The sequence below is a fragment of the Scylla paramamosain genome, unplaced genomic scaffold, assembly GCF_035594125.1.
Source record: "Scylla paramamosain isolate STU-SP2022 unplaced genomic scaffold, ASM3559412v1 Contig66, whole genome shotgun sequence".
In the NCBI taxonomy this organism is placed as follows: Eukaryota; Metazoa; Arthropoda; class Malacostraca; order Decapoda; family Portunidae; genus Scylla; species Scylla paramamosain.
Window position 1 is genome coordinate 385,001 of NW_026973731.1, and position 12,500 is coordinate 397,500.

Here is a 12,500-nt window from a genome sequence, read left to right on the forward strand (position 1 = left end):
CTCCTCTCATGATACCATTTTTGTCAATGAAGGGATCTAACTTATATAGAGGGAACTGGTCTTGTCTATCACTTTTGTTCCCTTGCCATTGTCTCCTTTAATTAAAGAATTATGGTTAGCAGATGATTTCAGTACATTTACCTCCTTTTGGAATGCCTTTGCTTGCAGTTGTTTTATAATTAGATTTTCAGCTTGTGACACTTGTGCTACATTTACTGGCTTATATGTGTTTCCCTTGACTTCTTCAGTAATGCCATCACCTTTTCCTCTGAAGCTGTTCAGAAGCTTGAGGCATACAGCAACTGCCCTCTTTGCTTTAAACCAATCAGAAAGATACTTAAGTTTTTCTAGTATATCTGTGGGCTGTTGTTGTGTACCTACAGCATGGCATACAACTTTCTTCACTTAAGGATCATTCTCATTTATGACCTTGTACTGGGAATGGCTATCCATTTTGCTATGTTGCCAAAGGAATTGTGGGCCGTTCCACCAGATCTTGCTCTTACACAATTCATCCGCTGTCATGCCTCTAGATGCATGATCTGCTGGGGTATATATATACTGTGTCTCTACAAATTTCCACTGATCTGGTGAAGTGTGATCTCTTATTGTTTCTACTCTATTTGCAGCAACATATACATGGAATCTCTTTGCTTCATTTGCAGTGTAACCAAGGACTGTCTGTCCAAAATTCTTCTTCACATTATTATACTCAAGTTCTCCCTTCAAGAGTTTATGGATTCTAACTGACACCACTGCTGCTGCTGCTGCTGCTAGTTCTAGTCTGGGAATTGTTATGGTTTTTAGAGGTGTGACACGTGACTTTGCCATTACTAATGCACAATGAATTCGGCCAGTCTTGCTAATTAATGTAATATATGAGCACTGGCCACATCCCTCTTGACAGGCATCTGAAAAGTGATGGAGTTCAACCTTTCCTACTTCCCCAAAGTCATGGGGTTTGTAGCATCTAGGTACCTTTAGCTGATCTAGTTTGTGCAGCTCATCCTTCCATTTTATCCATTTAGGTTTGACATAATCTGGCACCTCATCATCCCATTCAACTGCATTCTTACATAATTCTTGTAAAATTTGCTTTCCAGTCAGTATGAGAGGTGACACCAGACCTAATGGATCATATATAGAGGTCACTGTTGACAGAATGCCTCTCCTGGTGAGTGGCTGGTCTTTCACCTTTATTCTAAATTGAAATGTGTCAGATTCTATGCACCACTCAACTCCCAAAGTTCTTTCTATAGGCAGTGTGTCTTCATTCTTACTAAAATCCAAACTTTTAATTCCATCTGCTCTCTCATGAGGAGAAATTGCAGCTAATACAGCTTTGTTGTTGTTTGACAAGAACTTATGAAGGTTGAAACCTCCCTTGTAACATAATTCTTTGCTCTGCTGAATAAGAGTGACAGCTTCATCCATTGTAGCTACTGACTTCAAACCATCATCAACATAAAAGTTGTTTGTTACAAACTTGGCCGCATCAGCATAAAAGGGCCAGATTCTCAGGAAACCCTTTGTATTATTTGTATGTGCAATATTTTTCTATCCTCTGTGTCTATTGTTTTATGTCCAAAGGATGGGTGGCAGGTTGCATCATCCTTCTTTGTTGTGCAGGCTTTAGTCCAACAATATATGTATCAATTAATCAATCATCTTGGTAATAAAAAGAATAATAACAATAATTTTTAACTTTATTTTCTCGGTTCTATTTCCTTTCTTTAATAATAATGATGAAAAAAATAATAATTATATAATTTAATATAACCTAACATAGCCTATCCTAGCTCATAACAGAAATAGGTAGGTCAGTTAAGTTAGGCCAGACTAAACTGCCTTACTTTAGGTCACTCATGTAAGAGAATTATTGATCTTATTGTGCTAAATCCTAAGGACTCCTGCTATCTGATGTCATTCTACTTCTGTTCTCTTTCAAATTTCTCCTCATCTCCCTCCACTCCTTTGCACCGCTGTAAAGGGTCTTGGCGCACTCCCTTACCTCCTCCTCCTCCTCCTCTGACGAACAGTTCCAGTGGTACTTGAAGAGGCCGCTCAGTTTAACAAGCTCATTCTGGCTCACCTGGAAGACAAGTGCCAGTGAATTAGTATGGAAGCTTGGGTGAAAATACAGAAGCAGGAAGAGAGTTTCAGAGTGTACCAGTGAAAGAGATAGAAGATTGAGAATGGTGGTTAACTGTTGTATTCAGAATGTGGAGAGAGAGAGAATAGGGGTGAGGGAAAGTAGAAAGTCAAGTCTTGTATAGCAAGGCTGCAGATTACAATTCACCTGTAGCTGTAATCAGTTGTTTACTCATTGATACTCAGTGCCTCCCAGCTGACCCATGCCTCTGGTCTCCTGGTGGCTTTGCTTCTCCCCAGACACTCATCCTAGCACTCCTAGCTCTCCTGCATCATCATAGTACACTAGTGTTGTGAAAACTATCTATATTTTGTGCTGCCCTGTCTAAGAGTCTGGATTAGCACACCTAAAATGAAGAAGCACTGTGTTGTTCCCTGTACTTTGCGTCTTTCTGGTCCAGTGTTGTCTTGATCACCGTGCACTGGTGTTACGAAGCCCTGTGTCTTGTGGCGTCACATCCAACAGTCTGGGATCTGAAGCATCATGGATGTTGTTCAGTGCCTCAAAACTCAATTCCTCCAATTCAATTCCTATGGTGAGGCCATAGGATGACAGATTAACAAGATTTCTACATCATTAATGGGAGAAACATTCTTGACAACCCTGCCCATCATCTATGTGAGGTTTGAGAAAGTTGTGGTGAGGGAGCAAACCGTTTGTGAATACTGGCCTGTGTGTGTGGCAAACACTCTGCCACAACAGAAAATATTGATAAGTTAAGTCTGGCTTGCTTGAAGTAGGAAGTATTTGCTTGAAGCTTGATGTGCATTAGAGAAAAGAGCTTGCTTAAAAGAGAGAGAAAGAGAAACAGGGGGAGGAAATGGAAGCATCTGCATTTGATTTCAAGTATTACAGTTCCTAATAATTGTGGCACCACTGTGAATTACTGGCCATTAAATTTGCTTGGGTTAGATAAAAATTGCATTAATTTTTTTGAGGATCAGTATTTTAGAATGAATGAATAACAAACACATTTTATATGTGCAATAAAGAGGGATTAATGACAGCTTTAGATATTCTCTCTCTCTCTCTCTCTGTGTCTACCATTCACTCAGTTACCCCTCTGCATTGATACACACCCCCAGACCACCTCCTCGCACCTCCCATCAGTACATCACCACTGCACTCAAGCTCCACTGCTCTCAGCGCCTCACCACCAGACGTTGCAAGGGCCCTATTCTGAAACGCCTTGCTCTCTTGCCATGACTATTTTCCAAGGCCACAGAGATGATCAGCCGGGTTCTCAAGAGTGTTTATCATGTTATTAATGTGGAATTCTTGTTAATATGCCACTAGAACCATAAGTACACCCTTAGAAACCTGTGTAACATCAACTAGAGAGCTTTTTTTTAATGTAGTGGAGGTGCAGTGCAGAAGCGTTTGAGAATTTTGAGTCTTATGATCCAACCAGACCAACATTTCAGATACACGCATCACTGTAACCTTCCTTATCTCAGTCATTGAGTTAATGTGGCCAGGCCACATGCTGCTTCTGTCTCCAAGAACACACCTACTCATTTCACTGATATAAGCAACCTTTTCAAAGTCCCTCAGAGCCTCTTCCATTTCTAACAACAACCAATATTTAATGGGCTCCTAAACACACACACACACACACACACACACACACACACACACACACACACACACACACACACACACACACACACACACACACACACCTGCAAGAATTTGTCTTACCCTTAGCCAGTACTCATCTTATACATATAAACAGCAAAGTGAATGAGTGTTGTGGGCATAGCATTGCACCACTGCCTGCATAAGTTACTAAAGCTGTGACGCACCTCACATGCCTTGCCTGTCACCTTGCCTGTGGTCTGGGGAGGGGTGGGGTGGGGTGTTACGTCGCTGGTGGTGGTGGTGGTGGTGGTGGTTACTGGAGGAGGCTTGGTGAGGGCTGGGGTGGGTGGAGGGTGGCTCAGGCTGGGGGGTGGCATCATCATCATCAGCTGTGACACGGCTGGGAGAGTACCTGCAAGAGAGAGAGAGAGAGAGAGAGAGAGAGAGAGAGAGAGAGAGAGAGAGAGAGAGAGAGAGAGAGAGAGAGAGAGAGAGTTACAATGTTTAGAATCGAGTCAGTCCAGCCTCTCTCTCTCTCTCTCTCTCTCTCTCTCTCTCTCTCTCTCTCTCTCTCTCTCTCTCTCTCTCTCATTCATTTTCCTTGTATTTCTCTAAATTTTATTTCTTCTTTATCTTTCTTCTTTTCCTTCTATTTCTTTCCTTTCATCTTCTTTTCCTTCCTTCCTTCCTTCCCTCCTTATCGTTTCTTATCTTCCTTCCTTTCTTCAATCTTTTCTTCCTTCATTTAATTAATTCACACACACACACACACACAGGGAATTCTGGAGAGAGAGAGAGAGAGAGAGAGAGAGAGAGAGAGAGAGAGAGAGAGAGAGAGAGAGAGAGAGAGAGAGAGAGAGAGAGAGAGAGAGAAGAGGGGGATGGGGTGTTTTAGGAGGTAATATAATGGTAAGTTATTGTTTTACCTCCAAGCCATTCCTCCTTCTCCTCCTCCTCCTTTCTTCTTTATCGTGGAATATCTCTATCTTACCATTATTCTCATTCTTGTTCTTTTCTCCTCTTCCTCCCCCCTCTCTCTCTCTCTCTTTCAAACAAACAAACAAACAAACACGTCTTTTTCTTTCCCTCCTTTTAACTCCCCAAAACTTTCACTCTCCCATTTCCATCTCTTGAAATTTCCCCATTCTCAGCCCATTAACAGCCAAAACACCCCCATTACCACCCATTAACACATGCAGAGCTCCAGTGACACCCTCTCCCACCCCATTCTCACCCCCATAAACAAACTTACCATCCCCTTCACCCCCAAACACCCCAAAAAACACACCATTCACTCGCTCATCACCCCTTGCCTTACTTACCCACAGACTTGGCATCGAGGGTTTTGGGGGAGGGGGAGCGGGGGGGGTGGTGGGGGGACTCGCTGTTCTCCCCCTTGTGGAACCCCATGGAGAACATCTCTGCCTCGCTCATGATCCGGAGGTCGTCATCAAATACTGCCGCAGGGGAGAGTACCCATAGCCCTTGCCCTGGGGGAGATGGGGAGATTAGTGTGGGGACGAAATGGGGAGGTTGGGGGAAAGAAGGGTGTAGTGAGACTGGAAGGTAGGTTATGATGGAAATGGGGGAATCAGGGCAGCAGATGGGGAGGTTAAGGTGAGGAGTTTAGTCTGGGGAGGTTAGGAGAAGGAAACTGAAGGGAAAATGTGTGCTTAGTTTAAGGTGTGAGATGAGGAGATGGGGAGAATTTGAGGGTATGGGGAAATGGAAGGTTAGGGGAGAGAGGGAAATGGGGAGGTGAGAGTGACGTTTGGAAAGGGAGAAAAATAGGGATTAGTAAGAGGAGATGGGAAGATTCATTTTGGGGAGATTGTGGGAGGTGGGGGGAGGGTAGTGGTGGTATTAGAATGGGGAGATGGGAAAATTTGTTTAACAGAATATGGAGGTGGGGAGATCAGACTGGTGGGGAGATGGGAAGATTGTGTTCGGTTTTAGTGTAACTGGAAAGGTTAATTATATGGGTCTTGTATTTTGGGGGAGGTTAATTCAGGCAGGAGATGGGGAGGTTAGTTTGGGGAGTCTGTTAAGGGCAGTGTTTGTTTGTGTCATTGGGGAGATTACCTAAGACGATTATATCGGAATTCATTACATCAATATAAAAAAAAAAAAAAAAAAAAAAAAAAAAAAAAAAAAAAAAAAAAGGGGAGATTAGTTTGGGGAGATTTGGGAGAGGGGAGGTTAAAATAACAGCGTTGTACACCTGTGGGGAAAATAGACATTAGTACACCTGAGTTAATGTAATTAGCAGAGGCAAAGTAAGGAAGAGGGGAGAGGGGAGGGAAAGAACAGAATCTCCTCTTACTAACCTCCCTATTTCTCTGCTCTGCCTTGGGGCTGTGATGGTGGTGGTGAGAGCCTCCCACTCCCTGGCTGCGCAGCCCCAGCCCCGCCGCTCGTAGGGGTACACCTCACCCAGTGGGGAGGGGGAGCGGCAGGGGGACCTCAGCCCCCCGGGAATGGGAATGGCGCGGGGAGTAGCGTGGGGAGCGGCTGGGTGGTGAGCGGCCCCGCTCCGGGGAGGCACGGCGGTCTGGGGGTGATGAGCGGCGCCCCGGGGAGAGGGTAACAGAGAGAGGGTAACACAGCGTGGGGAGCGCTGGGGGCTCCAGCGGTCGCGGGGTGGGGCAGTGTAGTGGTGGTGGTGGTGGTGCTGGTAGCATGGACTGCGCCACCCTGTGGGGCTGGCGCGGCGCCCCCCATCGGGGCTCCACGGGGGGCTGCGGGAGAAGGGAGGACTGATGCTGCTGTGGTACTGCACCACGGGGCTGTGGTACTGGCAGTGGTCTGGGGGCGGGGAGCCCTCGGGGGTGTGGCAGCCGCCACACCCTGAGTAGCCATCTGGCCTGGCGGTGAAGCAGGGAAGCCGCCAGCATGTGGGGGCGCTCTGGGGTGTGTGGGCCGTGGCAGTGGTCTGGGGGCGAGGAGCCCCTCGGGGGTGTGGCGGCTGCCACGCCCTGAGGCCGCCACGCCACGCACTGAGTAGCAATCTGGCCTGGCCGTGAAGCAGGGAAGAGGCCAGCATGTGGGGGGCGCTCTAGGGTGTGCGGGCTGTGGTGGTAGGGGCGGGCTGGGCTGCGGGAGTACTATAATAATAATAATAATAATAATAATAATGATAATAATAATAATAATAATAATAATAATAATATTGCTACTACTACTATTACTACTACTACTACTACTGCTACTACTATTATTATTATTATTGTTATTTTATTAAGTTTGGAAAAAAACGAATAAGAGAGAGAGAGAGAGAGAGAGAGAGAGAGAGAGAGAGAGAGAGAGAGAGCGCTAACGGTTTTTTCCCACGGGAATGGTCGCATGATGCCTTTCTTGCCCGGAAAGCGTCTCTGACTGAAGATGCAATCTATAAATTTATCAGATATAGGATATTTCTGATTTCATGATAAGAAATGTTGGAAAATGTACACCTAAAATGAAACTTCATTTATAATTCTACCACAATTAATAAGAAAGTTACAGATTTTTTCTTTATTTATGCATATTTTTTTAAGTGTCACTGACACATTACCTTTATTCCATTAATATTAATACTACTACTACTACTTCTACTTCTACTACTACTACTACTACTACTACTAATACTACTACTACTAATATTGCTAATACTACTATTACTACTACTATTACTACTACTACTACTACTACTACTACTACTGCCTGGCGGCTGACCATACGTACGTACATACATCGAAGGCGTAAGGTCCCGGCCGGCGTGGATTCATGTGTCATGAGCAGGGTGAAGGCCGCGCCACGGCCCGCGGCGGCCTGATCATGATGACAATAATGTAACCACACCTGTTCACGGGCGGGCGGCGTGCCTCTCCCGGCGGCGGGAGAGAGAGAGAGAGAGAGAGAGAGAGAGAGAGAGAGAGAGAGAGAGAGAGAGAGAGAGAGAGAGAGAGAGAGAGAGAGAGAGAGAGAGAGAGAGAGAAATATGTAATAATAATAATAATAATAATAATAATAATAATAATAATAATAATAATAATAATAATAATAATAATAATATCTAAAACATTCTCTCTCTCTCTCTCTCTCTCTCTCTCTCTCTCTCCTAGTGGTAATTTAAAAGATTTCTTAAATGAATTGGAGAATATTATTGTTTGTATCTGGTCCTAAGTGAACTACATTCAACATTCAATGAATATTGAATTGATCCATGTGGTCAACTGGCTGGAATCCAATAAATTATCTCTTAACATAAACAAAACTCACTATATGGTGGTGTGGCTGGTGGTGGGTGGGGCGGGGCTCGGGGGCCGGGGGATGCAGGACGGGGGCTCGTCGTCGTCGCTGTCATGTCCCCCGGGGGACACCGGCGCCCCTCCGATGGGGGGCACCTCCCGGGGCGGCGAGGCTGGTAGGGACTCCTCCCTGTGGGCAGGCGTGGGGCAGGGCAAGGGGACGGATAAGGGGAGCAGTGGGGCAGCTGCCATGGGAGGAAGGGGGACCGGGGGCTTGGGTCTTGGCAGGGGGTCCTTCTTGGGCCTGGGGATGGGGACTGGCGGGGTGATGGTGAAGGTGACGGGCGGCATGGGGATGTTGGTGAGGTCCAGGGTGGGTGGGGGAATGGGGATGGCATCCAGGGTGTCTGGGGTGGGGGGGCAGGGCGGGGTGGGTGGGGCAGAGGAGGAGGAGGAGAGGGACATGTTGGAGGGGCTGTGCCTCTCACTCTCTCTGGTAGGGTACGGAATATCCTCTAAATTGAATGTCTTTGCCCCGGATGCCCCGCTGGAGGAGTCCGGGGTCAAGTCATAGTACCCAGACGTGTCGCTGGCCGGGTAGCTCCTCCCTGACCCTGAGGTGACCCGGAATGCCCCGGTTCTGCCCCGTTTTGGCGATGACTCCCTTGGTGACTCCTTGCTATCGATCCCAACCGAGCCACTGGGGAAAGTGGCTCCTCTTCCTCCTCCTCTTCTTCCTCTTCCTCCTCTTCCTTCTCCTGTTCTTGCAGTCTTCTTGGTGGAGTATAAGAGGGGCTTTCACCATTATCCGAGTGTCTGCTGAATCTTCTACCCTCTTCTTGTTCCTCTTCCTCTTCCTCCTCCTCCTCCTCCTCCTTCTTCCTCGAGGTGATGCGTTTATCGTCCTCCTCCTCCTCCTCTCTGCCACTTATTGCAGTCCATTCTTATTTCCTCTTCCTCTTATCTCTTGTAAGTCTTCTCTCCTCCTTCTCCTCCTCCTCCATTTGTACTGAACTATCACTGCTCTTCCTCCTCCTCTTGACCCTCTTCCTCTCTTTCTCCTTCCTCTTCTTCTTTGCCTTCTTTTCCAGTTTCTTCTGCCTCCTCTTCTCCTTCATTTGCTTCTTCCTCTTCTTCTTCATCTTCTCCAGGGTCTTCTGTTCTTTCTTCTCCTCTTCCTCTTCCTCCTCCTCCTCTCTCATCCTCTTTCTTCTTCTTTCCTCCTCCTCTTCTTCAATTTTCATGTAGTCTTCCTCCTCTTCTTTATATAGTGATGTGACCTCTCTCTTGCATCTTCCTTCCTCCTCCTCCTCTTCCTCTTCCTCCTCTTTCTTCTCTCCTCCTCCTCCTCCTCCTCCTCCTCCTCCTCCTCCTCCATCCACCATCATAAGGAAAGCTTCGTATTCTTCGGTCAAACAATCGGGGAAGACCTTTGCCTCACTCTTCCTTCTCTTCCTCCTCCTCCTCCTCCTCCTCTTCCTCCTCTTCCTTCATCTTCTCTGGGATAGTCTATTCCTCTTCCTCCTCTTCCTTCACCTGTACCTCCTGGTCTTCCTCTTCCTCCAAATTCTTGATTATATTTTTATTTTCCTTCCTCTCCTCCTTCTCTTCCTCCTCTCTCTCTCCCCTCACTTCTGTCCGTCCACTTGCTCTTCTGTGTCAGAGTCCCACTTGGACTTGGCCGACTTGTGTGCGGGGGCTGGGGCAGGGGGCGGGGCAGGGGGTGGGGTAGCAGAGGCAGGGACACAAGGTACTGTCCTTACTTCCTCTGGCCAGTTGTCAACGTGGAGATACCAGCATTTCTGTGCACGGGTGGGTGGATGGAGCGGACCTGCGTGGCCTGTGCGTCCGTGCGTCTGTCCTTCTCCTTTGCCCTGGGGCGGTCCATTCTGTCGACCCTCTCCGGCCTGTCCCTGCGCCCCCGTTCTTTGTTTCTGTTCAGCCGAGCCTCGTTCTCCTCCGGCCGGACCTTCATGGTGCAGCCCTTGAGCTCAAAACGCTTCAGCTCCTCAGGGGTGTCCAGCAGCTTGGTAATCGGGGCCAGGCCAGGACCGTAAGGGTTGAAAATTATGTTCTTTAAACCCAGCGCCTGTTTCAGTCTGGATTCCTCGTCGCGAATCTGTACGATTATTGATACTTTCTCCTCCTTCTTCTTCTTGCCTGCCGTGGGGGGGCCACTGTCAGGGAGGGGGTCGGGCCAGGGGGTGGGCCGGCTGAGGTAGATGAGGCTGTTGCGTCGCTGGTGGTGGTGGTGGTGGTGTGGAGGGGTACTGAAGGAGGCTTGGTGAGGGCTGGGGTGGGTGGAGGGTGGCTCAGGCTGGGGGTGGGCATGGCATCATCATCATCATCATCATCATCAGCTGTGACACGGCTGGGAGAGTACCTGCAAGAGAGAGAGAGAGAGAGAGAGAGAGAGAGAGAGAGAGAGAGAGAGAGAGAGAGAGAGAGAGAGAGAGAGAGAGAGAGAGAGAGAGAGAGAGAGAGAGAGAGAGAGAGAGAGAGAGAGAGAGAGAGAGAGAGAGAGAGAGGTTGTGAGAGGCTGGGAGAGGCTGAGAAAAGACAGTGAGAGGCTGGAAGAGGGTGGAGAAAATAATGGGAAACTGGAAAAATGAGAGGGAGAGATGGAGAGACACACAGGTAGACAGACACACCTGTAGGAAGGCCTCATTAATATCCCCTTATCAGCTGGAGGGAGAGCTACAGCTAATGATCTTTTCTTCTTCCTCATCCGTGCCTCCTCCTCGTCCTCCTCTTCCTCTTCCTCCTCCACCTCGTACTCCGGAACTGGCGACCCCACCACAGGCACCTCTGACGTGGCCTCCTGCGGGATGGCAAGGTAGTTAGGGTACTGTCGGAGTTAGCGTTTGTGTGTGTACGTTGGTTAAGTTTGGTTAAGTGTTAAATACACAATGGTATTTTATATTAATTTCAATATTTATCTACTTATTATCTGTATTTTGAAGATACATGTAGCATTTGAACTGTAAACCTTTCTAATTGTCTGTCTCCTGCACACCCAGCTTGTCAACACCCCTGAGCCTGCAAATGGGTCACTGAACAGTAAATAAATTTGTCTGAGTCCCCTACATACACACAAGTGGCTGGCCAAACACTGCATCAACACAAACAGTGGATAAACAGTGGGAATCTGCTGGTCTGAGTCCCCTACATACACACAAGTGGCTGGCCAGACACTGCATCAACACAAACAGTGGATAAACAGTGGGAATCTGCTGGTCTGAGTCCCCAAAACACACTAGTGGCTGGCCAGACACTGCATCAACACAAACAGTGGATAAACAGTGGGAATCTGCTGGTCTGAGTCCCCTACATACACACTAGTGGCTGGCCAGACACTGCATCAACACAAACAGTGGATAAACAGTGGGAATCTGCTGGTCTGAGTCCCCAAAACACACAAGTGGCTGGCCAGACACTGCATCAACACAAACAATGGATAAACAGTGGGAATCTGCTGGTCTGAGTCCCCAAAACACACAAGTGGCTGGCCAGACACTGCATCAACACAAACAGTGGATAAACAGTGGGAATCTGCTGGTCTGAGTCCCCTACATACACACAAGTGGCTGGCCAGACACTGCATCAACACAAACAGTGGATAAACAGTGGGAATCTGCTGGTCTGAGTCCCCAAAACACACAAGTGGCTGGCCAGACACTGCATCAACACAAACAGTGGATAAACAGTGGGAATCTGCTGGTCTGAGTCCCCAAAACACACAAGTGGCTGGCCAGACACTGCATCAACACAAACAATGGATAAACAGTGGGAATCTGCTGGTCTGAGTCCCCAAAACACACTAGTGGCTGGCCAGACACTGCATCAACACAAACAGTGGATAAACAGTGGGAATCTGCTGGTCTGAGTCCCCTACATACACACTAGTGGCTGGCCAGACACTGCATCAACACAAACAGTGGATAAACAGTGGGAATCTGCTGGTCTGAGTCCCCTACATACACACAAGTGGCTGGCCAAACACTGCATCAACACAAACAGTGGATAAACAGTGGGAATCTGCTGGTCTGAGTCCCCAAAACACACAAGTGGCTGGCCAGACACTGCATCAACACAAACAATGGATAAACAGTGGGAATCTGCTGGTCTGAGTCCCCAAAACACACTAGTGGCTGGCCAGACACTGCATCAACACAAACAGTGGATAAACAGTGGGAATCTGCTGGTCTGAGTCCCCTACATACACACTAGTGGCTGGCCAGACACTGCATCAACACAAACAGTGGATAAACAGTGGGAATCTGCTGGTCTGAGTCCCCTACATACACACAAGTGGCTGGCCAGACACTGCATCAACACAAACAGTGGATAAACAGTGGGAATCTGCTGGTCTGAGTCCCCAAAACACACTAGTGGCTGGCCAAACACTGCATAGGCACAGATGGGGAGCTGGTTTGGGAGAGCCTGGGACCCCGACCACTTGCATGATCCCACCAACTCCAACAACTTCTGCCCCTAACACCTGCATGTTGTCAGCTGGAACAATCTGAGGGGGAGGA

The 12,500-nt window shown here is 47.7% G+C and overlaps 1 protein-coding gene and 1 long non-coding RNA gene across 14 annotated transcripts in view; one reads left to right on the forward strand and one right to left on the reverse strand.

The window, feature by feature from the left end:
* The window catches only part of LOC135098490 (uncharacterized), a 92,236-nt gene that overhangs the window by 43,821 nt on the left and 35,915 nt on the right, over positions 1-12,500 (forward strand). The window lies entirely within an intron of this gene.
* LOC135098488 (uncharacterized) overlaps positions 1,689-12,500 on the reverse strand; it is a 21,356-nt gene continuing 10,544 nt past the window's right edge. For 2 of the 13 annotated variants that reach the window (XR_010267040.1, XM_064000889.1), the window contains exons 3-10: positions 10,614-10,783; positions 7,994-10,345; positions 7,461-7,573; positions 6,061-6,837; positions 5,056-5,223; positions 3,984-4,145; positions 2,499-2,625; positions 1,689-2,092 (exon numbers count right to left, since the gene is read on the reverse strand). Coding sequence is in view for 6 of the 13 variants with exons in the window: in XM_064000889.1 (XP_063856959.1) it covers positions 5,184-5,223; positions 6,061-6,776 (756 nt within the window). In the remaining 7 variants the exon portion in view is untranslated. The other 11 variants (XR_010267041.1, XR_010267044.1, XR_010267043.1 and 8 more) reach the window with 11 other exon arrangements.